This window comes from Aspergillus oryzae, chromosome 7 (genome assembly GCF_000184455.2).
Source record: "Aspergillus oryzae RIB40 DNA, chromosome 7".
NCBI classification, from domain to species: domain Eukaryota; kingdom Fungi; phylum Ascomycota; class Eurotiomycetes; order Eurotiales; family Aspergillaceae; genus Aspergillus; species Aspergillus oryzae.
In genome coordinates this window covers 539,856-561,091 of record NC_036441.1, presented here as the reverse complement: position 1 = coordinate 561,091, position 21,236 = coordinate 539,856, and the positions used below count along the sequence as shown (strand labels likewise).

Here is a 21,236-nt window from a genome sequence, read left to right as displayed (position 1 = left end):
AGATTCACTCTTCCAAGGTACAAGGAACCTCAAGTAACGATCACGATCATCACACCGATCACTATCACATTCAATCCAGACACTTCCGGAACACACCGTCAAAGACCAAGGACTACAAATCACAATGTCATCGACTACCAAACCCCAGTCACAGTCAAGGTACCCGACACGCCAGACCAAGTGTAAACACGAATCCCATCGGCCGAAAGACGTCCGACGATCTGCTCGATCGCAAGTATCGGTGTCAGCAAGTAGGATCGCTACATACACCACGTAATAAACAATGTACCTAAAGGAAGGCAGAGCCCAATAACTACCTTCCATCTACAAAAGGAATATGAGCGAATGTATGTAAGCACAGTCCAAATCACAATAGATCATGTCATAGACCCACTCGACCCTGCATCGACTACTTAGGCGGAGGACCAATGTCTCATTTCCGAGGCGGAACCGGGCCGTTGTGAGCCAGCGAAATTCGAAAAGATGATTATCAGATTTTTCTTTTTTTTTTTTTTTCTTTTTTCTTTTAATCTTAAAACATGAAATGAGTTGGGATGCCAATCACAGGCGGAAGGAATCAAACAAGGCGACGGACCCGCTGGGTCTAGACCGGGTGAATGGAGTTCGTTTTAGCTTAGCGGGTGCCTTATGGATATTGTCGGAGATTTTCTTCTGGCTCTGGTCTAGAACTTCTGCAGACTGGATGGATTGTCTTCTTTGGTGGTTGACAGTGGGTTGGATAGGCACTGAGGGATTGGGGGCTAGGTTAGTTTTGGTAGGAGGGGGATGGTGGATCGGTCTATCCTGTTTTACTGAGTATGGGACTAAGTGGTCCCCTGAGGGACGACTCGTTCTGTCGCAAGGTGGTGACGGCGGTGGAATGGAGGTGAGGGAGTTTTGTTAGGGCAAGGTGAGGCAGGGGATTTAGGGTTGGGTGTGATGTGCAGGGATGGGGCTGCATCGTCGGAGATTTTTTTTGCTGATCGCCATAACAACTGGCGGGTGGGGTCATTTTAGTGGTGGTTGTGGCTGGACACTGGAAAAGGAGGGGTAAGTCCAATGTGACCTCTGGCTCTACTTGCTTCTCCTCTACCAGATACTCTCTACTCAAATGCATCTTAACTGTAGTCTCGAAGTGGGGGGGCTTGTATTGTCTAACTGTTGACATAGGAGATAGAAAAATAGTAAAAATTAAAACAAAAAGCAACTTTTGGGTATATCACGACCAGACACCTTTTCGCCAACCAACTCGATCAATCAACGAATGGAGAGTACTCGACTCATTAGGGTAATGTATTGTACAAGAACATGACAGTCATAACCAGGGCGAGACATGAGAAGATCAAAAATTAAGCGCGAAATGTCTCAGCCCCTTTGGTATGTCGCCACATCCCACTGGGGACCATGTTCTGTTTGAACAAAGCCAGCTCCTTCTGGAGGGCCTTGTTCTCTTCCTGTAGCTCCTGCATGTAGGCAATGGCGTTGGTCAGGATCTCCGACTTCTTGAGCGACGCTGACCCGCTCTTGTTCGACTTCTGGACTCCGCCACACATGGCCTTCTCCAAGGCCACGAACTTGGCGTTCATGTTGGTACGGTACCGCTTCTCAATGATGTTGTGTGCGGCACGCTTCGCGGCGTTGCGCCCACTGGTCGTTGTGGCCGTCGTGGTCTGGCCCGTGCTGGCATTGGAGTCCACCGATGTGGTGCGGGTCATCTTGCGGTTGACGGGAGGCGATGTAGGAGTCGTCTGAGGGGAGGTGTGGGCGGGGTATTCTTGGGGTGCGAGTTCTGGACTCGAGGACCATGTCGTCTCGCGTTTCACAGCTGGGGTGGTCTTGCGGCGGGTGGATTGTCTTCCGGGGGCAGGAAGCATCTCAGCGGGAGCAGCGTAGGTGGGAGACCACGACTGATCATCACTTTCAAGATCCTATTGTAACGTTAGTCGTGGCTCCCAGAGTATCTCTATCCGATGAGTAGAAACATACCGAAGTGATAGAACCGGCATCTTCGCCCGAGTGGTTGGAGATGGTGAATCCACTGATATCAGGAGGGGGCGCGAAGAAATCCGCGGGGAAATCCTTGGGGTCCACTCCCATAGGCTCATTGGGCACATCGAGAGCGAAGTTCTCGGGCATCATGGTGTTGAGCGAGAACAGATCAATAGCACTATCATAGTTCCAGTTGGCCGATAAGGGATCGGGACCCTTGGGGGCGGCGAAGGTATCGTAAGGACGATGCATGGGACTGTGGTGGCTCATATACATGCGTTCGTCGTCACTCAAGGTGAACGAAGGATCAGTTCTAGTGTATGCCATTGATGGTGTAGTTGACGTTGATGTTGTAGTAGTCGAAAGTCGACAAGATAGTATAGTTGTGGTAGATAGAGATGTAGATCGAAATCTGATATCACCAGGGGGGAAGAGGAATGGATATAAATAAATATCACGAAAAAGCTCTTAATCTTGGAACCGTGGATCTGGTAGAGAAAATCAGAATAACGGCGGCGAGTGTGAAGCTTCTTTATAAAGGAAACGAAAGTTTTTTTTTAACCACTGTGATGTAATTAAGGGCCGGTATAGTGGAAAAAGCACTTAATTCCACCAAATCATTATTAGTTTAGTATGCAGCACAAGTGATTTGCCCGGTGAAGGACAACCGAGATCACCCCAGCCGGATCATCAGCATCCAGACTCGGTCGGCTCCGATGACAGTCGTCATTGCCATGTCCAGTCAGGAGTAAAAAAAAATAAAAAATAATAATAAAAAAGGAAAGGGACCAGAGAGGTGGAGACAACTTGGGATCGATGCACGACCGTTGAAGGGAAGAAACGGAAGGCTCAACTGCCAAGAGGAGTCCGGCCGAGTCTCGGGACCGATCATCCGGCCGTGTCATGGCCTTGAATCGGACTTTTTTTTTATGGGACACTTTCCTACCTGGCGTCCTCCGTAGTGAAACCATGGCGGAATTGATTTTATCCCGACTTTGCCCGTCTGTTGAGGAAAGCCTGAGGCGTGATTATTTCCTGTTTGAGCAAGACCTTGACCACTTTGTACTCCGTCGTCCTTTTCGCTAGACTCGGGGTACATCCCAGATTAATTCTCTCCCTTAATTATTTACACTTCTGGTGATGACGCTGATCTCGTTCAATTCAGCTTCCTATTCCCTTTTCTTTTTTTTTTTTTTTTTTGTCTGGTTTTTGTATTTTCTTTTCTTGGTGTAGATAAATCATGATCACTCGTCAAATCATGTTCCCTTCATCCGGGTGGGATCCTTCCTTGTTCTACAGTTGACTGGCATCATCCTGATATATCAACCAGTCATTTCCGTACCGTATGTAAGATGATGACGGGTCCTCTTCAGGCGAGTGATGTAACGTACTGTGCAGCGTCCCATGGTCCAATGAGAGGGCCTCCGTCACGCCTTCAGCACCCCCTGCGACGTGACGAATTCTCCAATCAGAACTCCCTTATTAGCAACTCTGCGATATGGATAGGCACTGCGTAATACTCTTCCCACCGACAGGCTGTTGTACTGTACTAGTGTCATGTCAGAGACTCAAGTCTACTCCTATTTACACACGGACCAGGCCGTCCAGTCCCAGGGGATGGGATCGGGCATCCGCTGTGGATACCTTAAGGAGGATTGCCTCCCCGACCAATCACTCCCTCGCTTTCACTCATCCGAAGAACGTGTCCAGTCTGGATTTTTTTTTTATTTCTCTTTTTCTTTTTTTTTCTCTCTCTCTTGACACTTGCATCCTCTGTCGGAGAATTTTTCTCCTCCACGCTGCCACCATGACTCGTGACCCAACAGATGACTTCGGATCGTAGATGTACCGTCCACGGTCTTCACACGTGTTGCTGCTCAACTGTCCGCATCGCCCTTCCACAAGGGGAAGTATACCCCTCGGCCATGAATCGAGGTGACTGCGGAAAATTAAGTTCTCTTGCGACGTCGATGGTTTCTCTGAATGTTTCGCAGCCTTTTCTTCTCTGGGAAAAGTTCTCCCAATAGTCTTCAGGCTATTGGGCGCAGGGATTTCTCTAAGAATAGCACATATCGATACTACCTCTCTGTCCTCACACAAACACACTCACACACAGTCCACTAGACGACCACTCCCAAAAGAAATCCCCCGAGTACCAACTACTACTACTTCCATACCTCAAAATCCCAAGATTGGGTCGTCCACACTAACCCAATCCAGGCAAACGATGACAGGGTGGATCAGCAAAAATGCTAATAATTAACCTCCCGTAGTAAAGTTAACCCGCAGACGGTAGTCTACTAAGTCTAGTACCCCCTCGGCTCCCCCGTTCGGAAGCCGGACTGAGAGGGTCTTTTTCTTTTTTTCCTCTTTCTTCTCCTGTCATACCCAGTGGTGTGATCCGGCATCTCAGAGCTGCACTCCCGCCCAGTTGCGTCATTCGTCACTTAGGCAATCCATCACCAACCATTCTGATACTGGTCATTTCGATCATGTCTCGAAAACTCCCGATGATATCGCCCGAGAAGATGCATCAATTCGGGTGAGAATCAATCGAGGTGGTCACCTGCCACTGAAAAATTTTCCATTCGGACGAGATCTGTCTCAGGAGTTTGGCGAGGCGGAATTGAGGGGTCCGAGTCAACGTGTTGGTATCTGAGGTACAGTATCTTTGTTGATGGAGGGGCTCAGCCCTACCCATTCTTGTTACCCCTCTTTTTTTATTATTTTTATTATTATTTTAATTTGGTGATTTTTTTGGTGCGGTAGCGCTGACTTTGGACTTAGGGCTTGGCTGCCATGAGTATGTCATGGCGGAAGAGGCATATCTGCCGTGATGGGTTACAGACCTTATCCGCCATGCCACCATGATACTTTTATCCTGCACTGGATAATGGCATGCATAGAGTGATCGTGGTGTGGTGACCCAAAACACTGGGGAGAGCCAAGTGGATCTCTGGCCAATCTGCAGCCCTAATCCTGTGAGCCGCGGGGTAATCTTCACCCTCCTGTCCCAGATCCAAATCCCGGACGCAGAGGCTGAAGAACACGCGAAACCACGCGAGATCTGAGAAACGGCGGTCGGGGTGACGTTCAGCAAGGTCTGTACGACGGCCGACTGGTGATTACAGTCGTGGTGCAGGTTCTGGGAGGTGCAGGTACGAGAGGGGCATTTTTTTTGCGAACTCAGATTGAGTTCCAGAAGCTCTGACCACCAGCGGGGGGAACTGCACCTTGCCCCGGATCCAAGGTTGAGGTCAGCCGTTGGCTAAGCTAGCTCGGGTGCGCTACTGCTAGATGCCGTGGTTCAGATGCGCCGGTCCCTGGCGGCCGGGTGAGATCTGTGCCGACCAACCAGCGGTGTATCTACAACGCGACCGAGACCCCTCGAACATCGCCAGAAAAACTGCTACGGACGATGTCACGAGTGTCCTCCATCGCCGACTACCTTTATTTGGTGTATAGGATGCGTGGTGGTGGTGTTTGCGCTCGTGGCGATTCGTAGTATTGGTCGGGAGGTTCCAGGTGAGGGCAACCCCGCGACGGGGTCACATGACCTGGTGCTATATATAACCCCCTCACCCAACACCCCTTAGTCAGTACACCGGAGGCTCCCCAAATCAGCCCTAATTAACTTGCTTCCTGCGTTCTCACCTCCCGGGCTAATCCCCGAATCGTCGTCTCGTAGTCCTCGGGCTCGCGCCCCAAGATCTCCCTCAAGAGCGGCGTCACCACCGCCGTCTCGCCGCGCCGGATCGCATCCCACGCCGTGGCCCACTCCCTGGCCAGGTTAATCCCATGATAGGTATGCTTCGTGCCATGCGTGGACAATGCCGCATACTCGTCCGGCGAGATTTCGCGAATCCGAACCGTCCGCCCGACGGCACGACCCAGGATCTCCACGGTCTCCTGCAGCGAATATTCGCGCGGTCCCGAGAGCAACAACCGCCGATTCACATACGGGAAGGACCGCGGGTCCTGCACGTACGAGGCGATCAAGTTGGCGGTGGCTTCGCCGAGTTCGTCGCGTTTGGCCCACGTGACCCCCGGCGGGGAACCAGCGTGCGGGATCGTAATTTCATCCACGGGATGCGCCAGATCAAACCAGGCGGTGTAGATCGGGAACGACTCCGAGTAAAGACCTTCGCGAATCGCTGTGTAGGTAATGTGGCTCTGCGCTTGTAGATCGGCCAGGTATTGCTCCGTTCGTAGATGGGCGCCCATCACGTGCGCCACGCTCGAGTCGGTGAGATCGCCCGCAAACGCGAGCGACGAGTAGAAGATATGCTTGACGCCGCTGCGACGCGCGCAGTCGATGGCGTTGCGATGGACCTGTGCCGTCGTTAGTTCTTGCCCGGGTTATCAGTCATCGAAGGGAGATGTAGAGAGAGGAATCACCTCCACGCGATACTGAATCTCAAACGACGCATACGAAATCAACATCAACACGTCCACCCCATCAAACACGCGCTCCAGCGACGAGGGGTCTTCATAGTCTGCGCGTCGAACTGGGGCACCGAGACGACTCAGGTGAGCTAGGGAGTCGGGTTTGCGAGCGATGAGGATGAGTTGGTCGGCGGGGATGCGTTTCACGAGGTGGTTGATGATGCTGGTTCCCAGGCCGCCTGCCGCGGGGAAGATGCCGACCGTCATTTTCTCGGTTGCGATTTGTTCTTGGACTACGGTTGGATTCGCGGTCTGTGATGATGTACAACAATCAATCGATTGAATTTGATTTAATGGAAATTGATCATGATCCCTTGGATATCTTGAGATTCTATAATTGCGAGATCAAATATCACTATTGATGCCATCATGACTGGCTCATGGGTCTTGGCAGTTGAGTGCTTACAAATGTTATGTCCGCTATGTCCGTTGGATTATAAACAGTCGTCTTCTATGTAGTCCGGTCAGAGTAAGTCGAGGTATTTCTATCGTATTGAGGAATTAGAATAGAACAGTCATTGAGATTGCAAGGTCTTGTTATGGTTGTGTCAGTTATTGTTCCTTTTGGTGGGTACAACTATAGTGGTTCACTGGTGCAACGTCGGTTGAATAGAGAATAATATCACTTCTCAAGGCACAATGAATATTATTGAGCCAAATCCACTTCTAGGTGACAATTTAGAATGTCTGTCTATAGTTACTAGACAGAGAATAAGCTATGTCTGGAATAATTCAAGTCCTTGCTTCGGTCAATCCCAACGGTGATTGTCATGCCGGATATATATTTTGCAGCGTAGTACATGGCAGCTCTATCAGACTAAGCTCTAGAATGATGACAACAACACTGTAAACCTCAATTCGAGTAATCAATTCCGCCAATTATTATACAATAAAAACACACTACGCAATTTCCAATAATATGAATATAAACACACTCTCCCTACAGAGGATGATACCCTAACAACCCCAAACATAACCATCAACATCAATATCAACCCTCTACTTAAATCAAAATCACCACCCCAAAGTAGCAAGAATAATTAGTCCCCGCCACCAAACACTCCACGCTACCCACGAAACGAGATCAAAACCGACAGTGTCTAGGACTCTCGAACGACGTGTTCACCGGCCGAGTCCCAGAGATTCTCGGTAAATCTAGAATTTTAATTAGGGAACGTTGAGTGGGGCCTGTCTATGACGTCGCAGAATTGCTGAGTTATTGGTTGCTAACGCGCACTACAGCTGAACGGTGGAGTTTTTCTATCAGGGTTTTTGTGGGTGTTTTCTTTGGAATTTATTTATTTATTTATTTTTTATAGGGGAGTGGGTGATTGGCGGGTGGATTACTGTTCTCGCGTGGAAGACTTCGTAATTAAGCGTTGAGGACAACGGCTGGCTGAAGGGGAAAAAATATCAATCAAAAAGAAAGAAAAATTAGGAAAATAAATTGAAAATAAATTAAAACTCAGAAAGAAATAAATGAATAAAATAGGAGTCAGAAAACGCAAACTTTTGGTCCTGAATAGCGCTCTGTAGATACTGTGCTGCACTGCCTACTCGCAATTACCAAATCAACCCCCTATCCCCATCCCTATCCTCCAGCGGAGCCCTAACTCACCAAACTGACTGGACAGCATGGACAAACCCCAGCAACTGCAACCGCCTCGCATACGTGTTTCGCAGATCCACCCGTATCCGATCGTCGGCCGAATTATGCCCCGTCACCAACACAATCATGAAAAACGACTCGATCAAGCTGGGCGGCACATTACACAACAACTGACCCGTCATCGTCCATCGCATGGCACTAGCGCCGGCAATCAAGCCCAAGATCGTCAGAAACCCCAACACGACCGTGATTTCATGCGCGCACACGCGCCCCATCGTCTCCGACACGCGCCGCGTCAGCGACGCACCACGGACGACCTCGTCGCTGGGCGCGGGAATCCCGGCGGTAGCGAAGAGAGTCGCGTCTTGGGCGGTGATGCGGGCGAATTCGGCGTCGACGTAGCAGCGCAGACGGGCTTGCATGTTGCGGAGCACGAAGCCGTCGTTCATGCCGATTAGGCCTGCGTAGGTGCCGATGAGAAGCCACCAGTTGGAATCGAAGTGCAGGAGGGGGCCGATGGCGATCCAGATGATAATCACTGCGACTAGGATGGCGATGCCGACGAGGGTGCCGACGAAGTCGGCGTAGTAGAAGATGGCCCGTTGGATTTTGCTCACGCGCGGTGCTGGGATGATGACGATGTCGTTGGGGAGAGTGTCGTCGGTGAGATGGCGGAGCTTGGCTTCGAGGGAGGCGTCAACTTGGAAGATGGCGTCGAGGCAGCTGCGGGTGTAGGCGGCGTGGCGTTCCCGGATGTTGGCGAGGAAGGCGAAGATGAAGACCATGAGCGCCGACGAGGCGGAGTTCATGTATAGCTGCCATTTGTCGCTGTAGTGGGAGCGATGACCGAGCGCGATCCAGGTGAACACGCCCGCCCAGAAGAGCGTGATGGTGCCTAGGTGGCCGATTACATGCGAGATCCAGGTGATGGTCCGTCCGAATCGGGTTTCCGTGGGGAGCTCTGTGCCGAACTCGAGGGCGTTCTGGTGCTTCTTGACTAGATTGACTAGCTGGGTGGTTTTCTCCTGGTCTTGCGCTTCGAGCGTTTGATGGAGCTTCGCGAGCATCCTTTTGTGGCTGAGGATCCGGGACTCCAGCTCAGCGGCTACTACCATCTCCTCCTCGTATGCATTCAGCTGCTGTCTCACGAGGAAGGAGTCAAATATGTAGCTGACGATGGCTTGAATGTCAGAGATCAGGACCTGCCAGCTATCGGTCGACCCGTACTTGATCCCGAGTAGAGCCCAGGTGAGGAGTCCCGCGAGGATCAGGAAGAAGACGGGCTCAGAGCCAGACACTCGGACGACGAAGTCCAACCAGCGATCAAGCATCTTCGGCTTGCTTTTGGGTATATAGCCCTTGGCATTTGGATGGTCGAGGGTCTCTTTTCCGGCCAGATGTTGGGTGGGAGCGACACCCTGGATCTCAGGCTTGGCGCCTGGTTTGCGCAGGATGTTCATGAAGCGATCCATTTGAACCGTTGTTGATCTCTGAATTTTCTTTTCTTGTCTTCTTTTTTCTTTTCTTCTTTTATCTCTTCGATTTTGCGCAACAGGACCAGCACCGACGAAATAACGAACGAATCGAGCGGTGGTCAGTCTATCAAACTACTAAAACATGATCAGCACAGGTAAGTATCCCAAGCCCAACCCAACCATCAACCTACAACAAACAATATATTCCATTACCCCATCACCGAGTATTCTCAAGGCATGTATACCCCAAAGCCAGTCTTAAGGAGGACGAGGCTCTTCCAAAAATGCTAGCAAGCAACCACCCGGTCTGCGGTTACGGCATACCAGCACAGGGACGATCGGACAATGGATTGCAACGAGGTTATTCATCGATGTAGAGTTGGACACTGAGGATGGGAATCAATCCTAGAGCAGGAGGATCTGTTCGTGCTTGATATGAAGAAGGTAAGCAAAGGAGGGTAGATGGTTTTATGTTACTCATGCGGCATATATAGAGAGGGTTTTCTTCAGGCGAGAGCCACACGTGGCTGACATGCGCGATTTAAAATTCCAATTAAGGTTAACCAGAAAGCTTGTCTTGGATAAAAATACTTTGATTTAATTTTATTATGCTTTGGCACTTGTCTTTGTGTGATTATGTGGTTTGACTGACTGTGGCCTTTGTTCCTGTTTTCATTCCCTGGATAGTAGAAGAGTCATAATGGTGCGATATCATATTCTATATCAAACATAAAACTACCAAGTATACATCATAGTAATCCATCAAGAGCACAAAGTATCCCTAAACCACGACAACGACATGAAAAACCCTGACTCACCGCGGAAAAAGCAAGCAGTAAAAAAAAAAAAAAAAAAGATGCAAAGTCTGGTACGGCAGACCCAGACTTCAGCTCTACCAAATTGGGTGACACAACAGCACGTCCGTGCCCATCGATAAGCTTTTCTGAAATACGGGTGCCTAAAGTGGATAGATGAAGTTAGTCTGGATGCGGTTGTGATATGCAGAGTTTCCTTCCATGGTGGTTTTCTGGAACGTGCCTGGACCTTGGCGTTCTGGGTGTATATGAGCAGGTTGGGTCTCACCGTAGAAGTTCTTTCGCGAACCTTTGATCAGCATGGGAAGTTATGTCTTGATTAGATCTACCGAGTTAGGGTCGGTGAGTTTATTGGCGATATGCTTGATGGAGGGTTTGTTTTGGGATCATGGGAAGATGCTTATCTCTTGGGGTTTCTTCTATTGGGGCATTTCGAGAGAAGAAGTGCTTGTTGAGGGATTTAGGGTTACTTTTCTCGTGATGATGGATGGGGGTTGCCACACATAGAGGGAATTCGCTTGGTCTTCTAGCCAATCGATGATAATGTATCTCCTTCACCGCTAGAGTTAAATCGACAATACACAATGTCAATCATTTCTGCCGTTCATTGATACTATCGCTGGTAGAGGGGTCGTGACTGTCTTACGCAACATGCTCTAAGGGTACATCGGCGATTCTGCCGTATTCCGAGAAGCGACAAGCCACAAAATCCTATTAGAAAATATCAAAGATAGTATCCGCCTCCAGCAAACTGTAGGGAAATTGGCTATTGACCAACTGCCACATGAGATCGTCTGCCATTGGGTAGGATGTGTCCCCCACCCCACGATTCGAGATATCTGCGCTCATATACGTGGCATAGGCGGTTGAAGATAGCTGGGTACCCGAACTTTCCGCGAGCTCAGTTTCGAAAGTCGGGATACTTGTTGCGTGGTTCGGTACATGGTTGTGCGGTGTATGTGAAGATGAGGAACCTTCTCCCGCGATATGCGAATGTCGGGTTTGATAACTCATATTTTGGAATAACGGATCACAAAGGCGTAGAAGAGAGGTCAATAAACTTAACAATCTGGCTAGGTACGGGGTAGCTTTGAATTGTGACAGCCCCTTGATTATCTGTTGTACTAAGCGATAGTCGGTTTCATCCGAAGTGGCGATTATATTACAAAAGACAACGAAGAAGGGCGCTGCTGGGTATAAGGCGATAGTCCTAACACGACGGCGTTAGCTTTCCATCTGTGTATTAAGATGGAGAAAGACTGCAAACCATGTCAGAAAAGACGGTTCGGGGTCATTGAATCCTGGCATATGATCGACATGTTCTTGGAGGTATTGAAATGCTCTGAGCGCTCTTCTCGAGTACACTAAGCAGTCGGAGTGAGTTGCTGGACTACCATCGTAGCCAAGGCGTGTTCGAAGCATATCGGCATAAATCGCATAATAGCTAAAGTCCGCCGCTACCCAGTCATACAATGCTGGACCAGAGATAGCGCTTCGAGTCTAAGGTAATATCAGTTGGCTGTTGTACGATACTGGAATTCACAGCTTACTTCTTGTAAACTCGAACAAACTCTGTCCATCCGCTCTTGGACGCCTTGAAAGATCTCAAAGATCTGAGACCTAGATTTGTCGCCGTCATTCAAGGTGATATCCAACAATGTTCCTTGAACTTTGGCTAGATCTAGAAGCACGAATAATAACCTGTTATAGGGTGATGACATATCAGTAGTAATAAAGTCCGTAGGAGGTGCATGCAATTCTGGTAACGAGGGATGTCGTATTAGAAGAGCACTGGTAGTTCGATCGAGATAATAGCACCAGTATACGGCACTTTGAATCTCATCATTACAGCCTGATTGAGATGGCGGACAGGGCTTATGATAATTCAAAGAGACGACCTGGCGAGCAGCATATGAGTTTAGTAGCCAGCATTGACTTATGTTGGTGGTGTGCTGCATTAGTAACGCCTATAATTCCTGTTAGTTTGTGGTCTTGTTACGTTCAGTAACATCACTTACAGCTGATAGGAGAGCCTGAATTAGCGACAAGCTGGGCGTTGACATCAGATTGATATGCTTGAGTGCTTGAAGCGCAGCAGCCTCATATGTTCGTTTTGACTTCTGAAGCTGCTTCTTTACCGATGGGTTTGTCGATCGCCTCGCCAATTGATATAGGTGAAACATTGCTTTCACATAGACGCAAATACTATATTGATAGAAAAGCCGTCCCCTGCAGTCACCATCGAGAAGACTGCTCATCATTCTTTCAAAAGCCTTGTCGGATATATGGTCGGGCCATCTGATATGATGGAGTCCATCGCCCATAACTGGCTCTAGATAGTATTAGTACGCACTAAAGACGGTAGGAGCACGAATGCCTACCTGGAAGGAGCATATACAGAATTTCCGCTGGAGGAGTTTGAGGAATCTCAATATCGAGCAGTTCGCGTGCAGATTCCCCTGGGGCGATGGATTCGTGCAAAGCCAAGTGCTCTCCCCGTGACATTCTGTCAACTAACTTGACAGCCGACTCGAAGATTCTTCGCCGCTCATTGCTCAGATGTCTCCTACCCAGTCGCCTACCATCAACCTCAATCTGTATTACAAGTTTGGCCTGCTGTGCATGGTGGGTTGAATTGTCCGGGGTAGCAGCCGGGTTACATTCATTACGAACTTCTGTGTTTCTATGACTGTCCAGCTTTCTTCGCTTCGCAGGTGCATTTTCTTCTGGCTCAGAGATGCTCGCCAGGACGTTCGGGCTCTCGCTAGAACAGGTAAGTAACATAATGGCTAATGACTGGCAGTGAGGAACGATTCATACCTCTGTAAGTCTGCTGCGGCTCCCTCTAATCGAAAGACACTCTCTTCCGGTAATCTGAACATTGTTAGTCACTGAGATAATCCCTAGAAGGAGCAGAGAAAAGAAGATACTAAAAGAAAAAATCTTAAAAAATAGAAAAAAAGAGGACCAATTGAAACATTCGGAGTATGCATACCTTGGTGAGAACTTTGGCCTCGAAGCTCGTCCGGGACGAAGGCGTTGACATGCGACCCCAGCATCGACACAATTGGCGCAATTGTGCTGTCTATTGCATTTAACTTTTCTTGAATAACATAAATCACACTATTCTCATCAGCTTTGGCATCTCAGGCAATAGGAGCCAGCATCATATAAGGTAAATAGAGATGGGGCTAATCTCACGGCAGGCAAAATATCCTCCGGCATGATGTCACTCTACCCGATGCAAGTTCTTTCGGCTTTGCTGAGAAGTGCTAGCTTCAATCAGAAAACCCTCGATTGCCATGAATTGTTAGTTATCAAACTCGAGTTGGTTTATGGTTTAATATGAAACATCGTCGATTAACAGTCATGTTCTGGTTGTACCCGCTCTGGAAAAGCCATCGCAATGGTCGTGTCACCTGACTTTGCCTCTCATGATTTTTTTTTCTTCCTTTTTTTTTTTGGTTTTGCCGATCCCTCTTACTTTGTACCTACTTTGTATGGTGTCTATGCATAGCTCTCTTTCCTACGTCTATGTCTTATGCAGCATCTGAGCAATCATGTCTATATGAGGAACCGGAAAGCCTTATGGAAAGGACTTTACCAGCATCTCACATCTTAGCTTTATGCTATATTCCACATAATACTTCCTACTAGCCTTCTGAGTTACCAATCTACACTGGAAAAGCAGGTTAATCATGTACTGCTACAATATTCCCAAGAAATATTAATAATGGACGTATAAATTCTCTTACTCGGACCAGCCGAGGCCAGTCCAGACACGCTAAGCCGTTTTTGCTCGGAAGGCCGACCGAGCAGTAAACCCGAATTCTCGACGATTTCGATCTTCTCAGAGACGACAGATCAATTGATTATAGCTCATTAGGTTGACCAACAGCGGACATAGTGATCTCTCCTCCTCGGAGATTATAACTGATGGCATATTATAAGCCGTGGATACTTTCTACACCTCATACTACCACCGAAGCGGAATGGAGGGTTCTTTTCGCCTCTGCAGGCTGTAAGTATCACTAAGTAAAGATGAACTTTAAAGCCACAATTCTTCGACTCTTAGGCAGGGATTAAATCTACGAAGACTTATGTTGATACTCCAAGCCACTTCATATATACTTCACTGCCAAGGTCCTACTGAGGCACCCACTTGAGAGCCGAAGACGTACTGATTCATCTTTTGAATCCAACTCGTACGTATACGAGTGGAATCACCCAAATGCCAGCGAAGAATTTGTTACAAAACGAAATTGGTTGTAGAGATGCTCAAGATAGCAGGGGGACGAGTCAAAAAACAAGTCGTTCACAGAGACTCTTCCTCCTGAAATGCCTTTATCTGGTAGTTTCAATAACATCCCCAAGCATGGCCATTGCAAGCTTCGACTTATCCAGCCACTTCTCCTCATCGGCCGCAATCTGAGCAGCGGCATCAGGGGCATAGAGCTTCGCACCGAAGGCTTGGAAAGCAGCCTGATCGGCGAAAGTAAGCTCAGCATAAGCATCGAAGTCAAAGTCGGTCTGTTGTCCGACAAGCACAGTGGCCGGGGTCAGGGGATTGCGGTCGCTGGCACCCTCGACGGGGGCCTCGACGGTGTTGCGTGCGACTTAAGTGCGCTTGTGAGAGAGAGGGAAGTCTTCACCGGTGAGCTGCTTGATGAGGTCGACGTGAGCCTCAGAGTGCTTCTTGAAGTCCTCGAGGGAGATTACGGTAGGCGTAGATGATGACCTTGAGAGACATGCTGGTCGGTGTGGATAGAACAGAAAGTGTGGGGGTATAGACAGCTAGATCGTTGCAAAGAAGTTGAGAGGACGAAGAATACGAAGGAGACAAGGTAGCAACTAAATATCTATCAAGGTGGGGGCCAAATGACCTTGTAGGCTGTGCTTAGTGGCTTAGCCTCCAAACATCCTGGATCTGACAGGCCTCCTGTCAAGATCTTGTACTCGGAGATTCTTTGTCTATTGTCCCAGAGCCCTGGTATAGATGACCAGAAATGGTTTGCGATAAACGCACGTTGGCGCCCTTCGACCAATTGCATGGCCAAATCCATGCCTTCATATTTTATTATATCTTACCTTTCGGTATTTGTAGATTATAGAGATCCTACATATTACAACTAGATATCAAGATCTCCACACGGGCAATTTATATGCTCTAATCAGATGGATCTGGCAGTTTGACATTAAGCGCCTCAGGTATCCATTTCCAAGATTATCTGCTTAAAGATGCTAAATCGTTTTCGCTCGGATATCCGACCCTTGGATAACCGAGACTGAGCAGCAAACCCTGACTCCTCAACTATCTTAATTTTTCAGAAACCAGCCATCAATTGGCTATAGCTCATTTGATTACTACTCCGTAGTGGATAGTAGTATCTCCTCCTGGGTTTTATAACTGCCGGTCTAAGATGATAGTCGGGATCCACCCCGGCATATATGGGGAGGCTGGAAAAGCAGTCGAGAATCGGCCCATGACTAATTTCTAGCGTTAGTGCTATGTATATAAACCAGCCCGAATACTAAAGTAACTAAACCTATCTATCGATCCCGCAAACCTATTTCCACCCAATATTAACATGGCGACCTACATCGTGACAGGAAGCGCCCGCGGACTGGGACTGGCAATGGTCAAAGAACTGGCATCTCGGGAACCCACGGATGTCAGTCTTGTCATCGCTGCTACTCGGAAGTCCAGCACCGCGTTAGATGAGATCGTCGCACGGGACTCTGGTCGTGTTGTTTTCATCCCGCTAGATGTGTCTAATGAGGCCAGTATCTCGAGTTGTGTTGAAAAGACTGGATCAGTCGTGGGCCAGAAAGGTGTTGACGTTCTGATTAACTGCGCTGGTGTTCATTCCTGGTTGGAAGGGAAAACTGCGAATATGTGAGCATTCTATCTAGAGATAACATAATTCATTCAAAGAAAATCTAATCAGCATTAAAGGTCCGATCTTGATTACCAACTTTCCGTGAACGTGGTTGGAACACATAATGTGACGCGCGCTTTTCTACCCCTTTTGAAAATAGGAAAGTCGAAGAAGGTTGCTAATATGTGAGCTATGTTCATCTCTAATGGTATTCTTTTGGACTGACGGCTTCTCTACTAAACTAGCTCGACGGTTTATGCTTCAATGGCGCAAGCGGAGATGTCTAGCTTTGCCAACTGCCCGGCCTACAAGATTAGCAAGGCTGCTCTCAACGCACTTACTGTTCAATATGCGATGTCCTATAAGGATGAGGGATTTATCTTCCTGGCTGTTAGTCCCGGGGTAAGTTATCTAAATGTACTTAGTGACCTTTCTGCTTGCTAACTGATGTAGTGGCTGAAAACTGATATGGGTGGTGATGATGCTCACCTCACCGCGGAAGAGGGGGCACAGGCAGTTCTGAATGTCGTCGACAAAGCGGAGAGTGACTCGAACGGGTGTTTTAAAAATATTTATGCTCCTGGCTGGGACATGTATGATGGAAAGGATATTCCCTGGTAGAGGAATATTGACGAGAGAAGACTTTATAGTTGAAAGGATAAAGAGTTATAGGATCGAGTGACATAGTCGGTATTAAACTGGAATACTGTCAATAGATATCCTATGTGATAATAAGATCTACTTGCAAGGATCTAAGAGCCAAGCCTCGATTTACGAACACATAGGTGCCATCCTATGTTCTACGAAATCGTTGGCTGCTTTTTTTGGGATCGGAATTGGATAAAGGAAACACTGCTTGGAGTGTTCGTTGTGATCGTGTCACATTCTGACCTTGTTCGTATTGCGACGATTATACTCTTGTGAAAACCATTGGCATGGCCATGAACCCAACGGATTGTAAATATATCAATTGTTTAGCTCCTCTGGGAGTCCACGTAGGATGTGACTACGCGGGTATCGTGCAAGAAGTCGGTAAGAATGTCAACCCCCAAGGTACCAGATTACAAGTAGGATCAGTAACAATGCGACTACTAGATTGACCAAGCTAGATATGAAGCAGAGCGTGGCCCGAATTCGTGCAGAACTTCATGTTAAATTCTAATGTGGAGTCCATCGTGGCCGGCTTTATTCTTATCTCCGTCATACTACTCCGTACGCCTTTACACTCTAAACTCCGCTCGGGGGCCGAGTATGAGTGGGCCCTCACCACCGATGATCTATCCTTTAGGGTCGTAGCCCTCCACCAGCCACCGATATGGATACATAATCGAGTACATAGAATAACTTCCGGACTTATACAAGCCTGATCCCCCCTAAGTCCGTCCATACCATGAAAGTGGCACAATGTGAACATAAATCTCTACCTATAGCCTATATATCCCGCGTACCATCAATCTCATACCTTCTCTCCCCCAGACCACTTCACTCACCACCTCACAGGCTCGCTCAACCACAACCAAAATGGGTATCTTCGACTACGACTTCCTCTACTCCCAACTCTTCATCAGACCCGCCTACCCGACAACATCATTCACCAACCAAACAATCATAATCACCGGCTCCAACGTCGGCCTCGGCCTAGAAGCAGCCAGACACTTCACGCGCCTCGGTGCAGCGAAAGTCATCCTCGCCGTCCGCAACCGCTCCGCCGGCGAAGAAGCCCGGCAATCCATCGAGAGATCCACCGGGACCACCGGCATCTGCGAAGTATGGGATCTAGACCTGGCATCCCACGAATCGGTGCTCGCATTCGCAAAGAAAGTAGCCGAGCTCCCACGTCTGGATGTATTCATCGCCAATGCCTCGATAGCAACCGGTACCTTTCAACTGGCAGAGGGCCATGAGCGGACTATAACAGTGAATGTGATTAATACCATTCTATTGGAATTGTTGGTGTTGCCGACGTTGCGGAAGAGTGCCAGGTTACATCCTGGTACGAAGCCTCGGTTGACGACGGTTGTTAGTGAGGTGCATGCCTGGGCTAAGTTTGCGGAGCGGAGCGCCGAGAATGTGTTTAAGGCTTTGGATGATAAAGAGCAGGCGAACATGCCGGAGAGGTATGAGTTGTCGAAGCTGTTGCAGGTACTCTTGTTGCGCGAGATGGTGGCGCAGGGAGCTGGGGACTCGGTGATTATAAATATGGTGAATCCGGGGTTTTGTCATTCGCGACTAGGTCGGGAGATGGGACTAGCGTTTGCGCTCTTGCAGATGGTGCTTGCTAGGTCGACGGAGGTGGGGAGTAGGACGCTTGTGGCTGGGGCTGCGAGTGGCGAGGAGAGTCATGGAGCGTATATGACGAATGGGAAGGTGGATAATGGTGCCTTGTCTACGTTTGTTCGTAGTGAGGAGGGGAAGAAGACACAGATGAAGCTGTGGGCGGAGCTCGTGGAGATCTTGGAAGCTCTTGAGCCGGGTTGTACGCGGGTTGTGTAATTTTAGTTGGTATATGCCATGAGCCTACAGAATATTTTGCTTATATTTACCTGTATAATATGAAAATAATTGATGAAATGCTGTTCTTGATTTCTTCAATTGTACTTTACCTGCAACTACGTGTACGGTTAGATATTTGATTGCTAGACTCTAATATGTTAAAACAGTCATACTTCAGAGATTCATTGATTGAAGGCTGAATAGAAAAGCTATATCTGCTAAGTACAGTCGATGACATGGTGATAGAAGTGTGAAGTAGCACTAGTCTATGCACTATCAAAGCTATAGACAAGACCAGATGCGCCATCCTAACGAGCCCCAGTAAAAGTGACTACGACATCAAATTAGCTAACGTCCACAGAACACAAAAGGCATATAAGGAAGCGGGGATTCTAAGAAAGTCACGCTATCACATACCTTCTCATACATACAGTACACATAACTAGTTCGCACCAGCAGTCATCCTCTCTAACATCGCCACATCCATCATATACAGATCCGAGCCGTCATCATCCAGAAACATTGAAGGCCCCCTACTGACCATCAAAAGCTCCGTGTCATTCTCAAACACAAGAGGGTCATGAGTTGCTCCTTTGCTTTCAGAAACATAGTCTCCTTCAGCAAAGCTACCCGTCTGAGGATGCGCGCCGCTTCCCTTCATAACGTATATCTCGGCACTGTCAAGGTGTCGATGTCGAGGAAGCACCCCGCCTTTCTCAGCCCGGACCATAATTGAATACTCGCCTGTTTCTGGAACAGTCTTGATTATTTTGATGAATACTTTCGGAGCGAGTGGTAGCCATTTGAGGTCTTTGCAGTGAACTGTGAATCCCCCATCTTCGGAAGGCTTGTTTTCTGAGGGGGGACGGATGGGCGCGGAGGGATCTTCGATCATGATTTTGATGGCGCTTGAGTGTAGGACTTCGAGGGGTATATCTGATGTGTGGAGGTTAGGAGTGGATTTTGAGCGAATATTTTCGATTTGATATCGCTCTACTGACCTGGGCTGTTTCGTAGCATGCAGGTTGGACTTTTTCTTTGGGTTCTGGGGGTGTTTGAAGAACAGACCGGAGGCAGTGGCCTATATAACACAGCCGTTTCAAAGAAAACTTGCCTTAAAAACACTCTTCAGAAAACTTCTTATAGAAACGTCCTAACATAGCCCACAATGTAGAATGCTACTGTCTTGTCCCGGGGTTCCCTCCCAGTCTTATCGGAGGTCCGATTGAAAAGGGTTAAGCTTCGGCAAAAAGCACATAGTTTTTGATTGGTCCGTGATGGTATGCGACATTTCCCGTGACATGGATCCATGATGATGCCCTGAAGTATTGATGGTATTAGTACAAGGTGGGCCAAATTCGGTGTCGCTACTTCATTCTCTTTACCGGCAGCGGTGTCGATCGGCGGAGAAAATCCCGTATATATCGGCACCTTTTAGATTCCTTAGCGACATTCTACAAATTCGACCAAGAACCGATGAATATCCATCTATATATACATTAGAAGTCTGATACATTGTACGAAGGGGATTTTCCCAGCAAAGCAGTGCCACATATCCCATCAAGCCAACTTCGCCTCGATCAAGCTCTCCGCAACGCCCGGATAGTTATAGATATTGACTACTTTCAATCCGGCTTTAGCCATTGTATAAATGCGCGACCCCTCCACAGTTGCATTGAATTTACCGTTTCGTCAAGGAATGTCAGCTGCTCAGAAATTGCTAGATGCCACTGCCCACACAGTGCATATCTCACACAGTCGGGTGTCACTGTCTTGTCGATCATCTTGGCAATTGGTTCCTAGCGTCTGTGTTGTCATTCAAAACAATACGACGTGTTATCTCTAAGACCCGATAAATGCAGCGATTTACTACCTGCCTTCCCTTCCCTTAGTAGGTCGATACTTTACTCTTATGCAACGCCGCCGTCTCGTCGTCCAGATATAGAATCCCTCATTACCAAGAAAGCCTCATCGGATGTATCTGTAAGATCATACAAATGAGGGTTCGCCATCTGCTGAGCCCAAACGGTCACGTAGGATAAGGCAAGATCTAGCAAAATGCTTCAATATCCTGAATGCGTTCAACGTTGAGACGCTTTAGAACGGCATTGCTCGGGTTGCCAAGCCTTTAATTTTAAGGAAAATCGCATGCTCGGCCCACTTTATAACTGCCTGAGGATTATCGTACCTTGCAATTTCCGCCTGGAAAGCACTAGACCCAAAGGGCCAAATGGGTAGAAATCTTGTCTGAAGAAGGCAAGTGCCTGGGCTCCGGGAGGGGGGCATACCCTGATACTCAATGCCCACAGCAATAGTGCTTAGGGCAGCGGAGTCCACTCCAGCACGCACCGAGTACTGAGAATTGATACTTATTGAACAAGCGGGGTTAAGTGTACCGCGGTGATAGGGTTCCAAAACGCCCGTCACCCGATTGTTCTTATATTCTTTTCTATTAGAAAGAAGGGGATCCCAAATAATCCAGACGTTGTTGTCGGCTATCAGTTTCTGCCAGGAATCAAACACTGAGCGA

General features: G+C 48.2%; 8 protein-coding genes across 8 annotated transcripts; 3 read left to right on the top strand and 5 right to left on the bottom strand.

Annotated features, from left to right (window-relative positions):
• Positions 1-1,349: 1,349 nt before the first annotated feature.
• AO090011000215 (uncharacterized protein) lies at positions 1,350-2,316 on the bottom strand (the record flags this gene model as incomplete). Its single annotated transcript, XM_001825834.3, has 2 exons — positions 1,350-1,928; positions 1,987-2,316. 2 exons carry the CDS (start codon positions 2,314-2,316, stop codon positions 1,350-1,352), a joined length of 909 nt encoding a protein of 302 aa, XP_001825886.1.
• A 3,303-nt stretch (positions 2,317-5,619) lies between these two features.
• Positions 5,620-6,642, bottom strand: AO090011000213 (uncharacterized protein; the record flags this gene model as incomplete). Its single annotated transcript, XM_001825833.1, has 2 exons — positions 5,620-6,321; positions 6,388-6,642. 2 exons carry the CDS (start codon positions 6,640-6,642, stop codon positions 5,620-5,622), a joined length of 957 nt encoding a protein of 318 aa, XP_001825885.1.
• A 1,407-nt stretch (positions 6,643-8,049) lies between these two features.
• On the bottom strand, positions 8,050-9,516 carry AO090011000212 (uncharacterized protein; the record flags this gene model as incomplete). Its single annotated transcript, XM_001825832.3, has 1 exon — positions 8,050-9,516. One exon carries the CDS (start codon positions 9,514-9,516, stop codon positions 8,050-8,052), a length of 1,467 nt encoding a protein of 488 aa, XP_001825884.1.
• A 2,693-nt stretch (positions 9,517-12,209) lies between these two features.
• On the bottom strand, positions 12,210-13,118 carry AO090011000211 (uncharacterized protein; the record flags this gene model as incomplete). The annotated part of the gene is made up of 3 exons (XM_023232844.1): positions 12,210-12,269; positions 12,353-12,660; positions 12,716-13,118. 3 exons carry the CDS (start codon positions 13,116-13,118, stop codon positions 12,210-12,212), a joined length of 771 nt encoding a protein of 256 aa, XP_023093411.1.
• A 1,554-nt stretch (positions 13,119-14,672) lies between these two features.
• On the top strand, positions 14,673-15,224 carry AO090011000210 (uncharacterized protein; the record flags this gene model as incomplete). Its single annotated transcript, XM_023232843.1, has 2 exons — positions 14,673-15,054; positions 15,202-15,224. The coding sequence occupies 2 exons, from the start codon at positions 14,673-14,675 to the stop codon at positions 15,222-15,224; spliced, it is 405 nt and encodes a 134-aa protein (XP_023093410.1).
• Positions 15,225-15,922: 698 nt separating this feature from the next.
• On the top strand, positions 15,923-16,834 carry AO090011000209 (SDR family oxidoreductase; the record flags this gene model as incomplete). The annotated part of the gene is made up of 4 exons (XM_001825829.1): positions 15,923-16,230; positions 16,291-16,398; positions 16,459-16,615; positions 16,667-16,834. The coding sequence occupies 4 exons, from the start codon at positions 15,923-15,925 to the stop codon at positions 16,832-16,834; spliced, it is 741 nt and encodes a 246-aa protein (XP_001825881.1).
• Positions 16,835-17,734: 900 nt separating this feature from the next.
• AO090011000208 (putative short-chain dehydrogenase/reductase family protein) lies at positions 17,735-18,706 on the top strand (the record flags this gene model as incomplete). Its single annotated transcript, XM_001825828.3, has 1 exon — positions 17,735-18,706. The coding sequence occupies one exon, from the start codon at positions 17,735-17,737 to the stop codon at positions 18,704-18,706; it is 972 nt and encodes a 323-aa protein (XP_001825880.1).
• A 282-nt stretch (positions 18,707-18,988) lies between these two features.
• On the bottom strand, positions 18,989-19,601 carry AO090011000207 (uncharacterized protein; the record flags this gene model as incomplete). The annotated part of the gene is made up of 3 exons (XM_023232842.1): positions 18,989-19,037; positions 19,060-19,098; positions 19,201-19,601. The coding sequence occupies 3 exons, from the start codon at positions 19,599-19,601 to the stop codon at positions 18,989-18,991; spliced, it is 489 nt and encodes a 162-aa protein (XP_023093409.1).
• Positions 19,602-21,236: the final 1,635 nt, after the last annotated feature.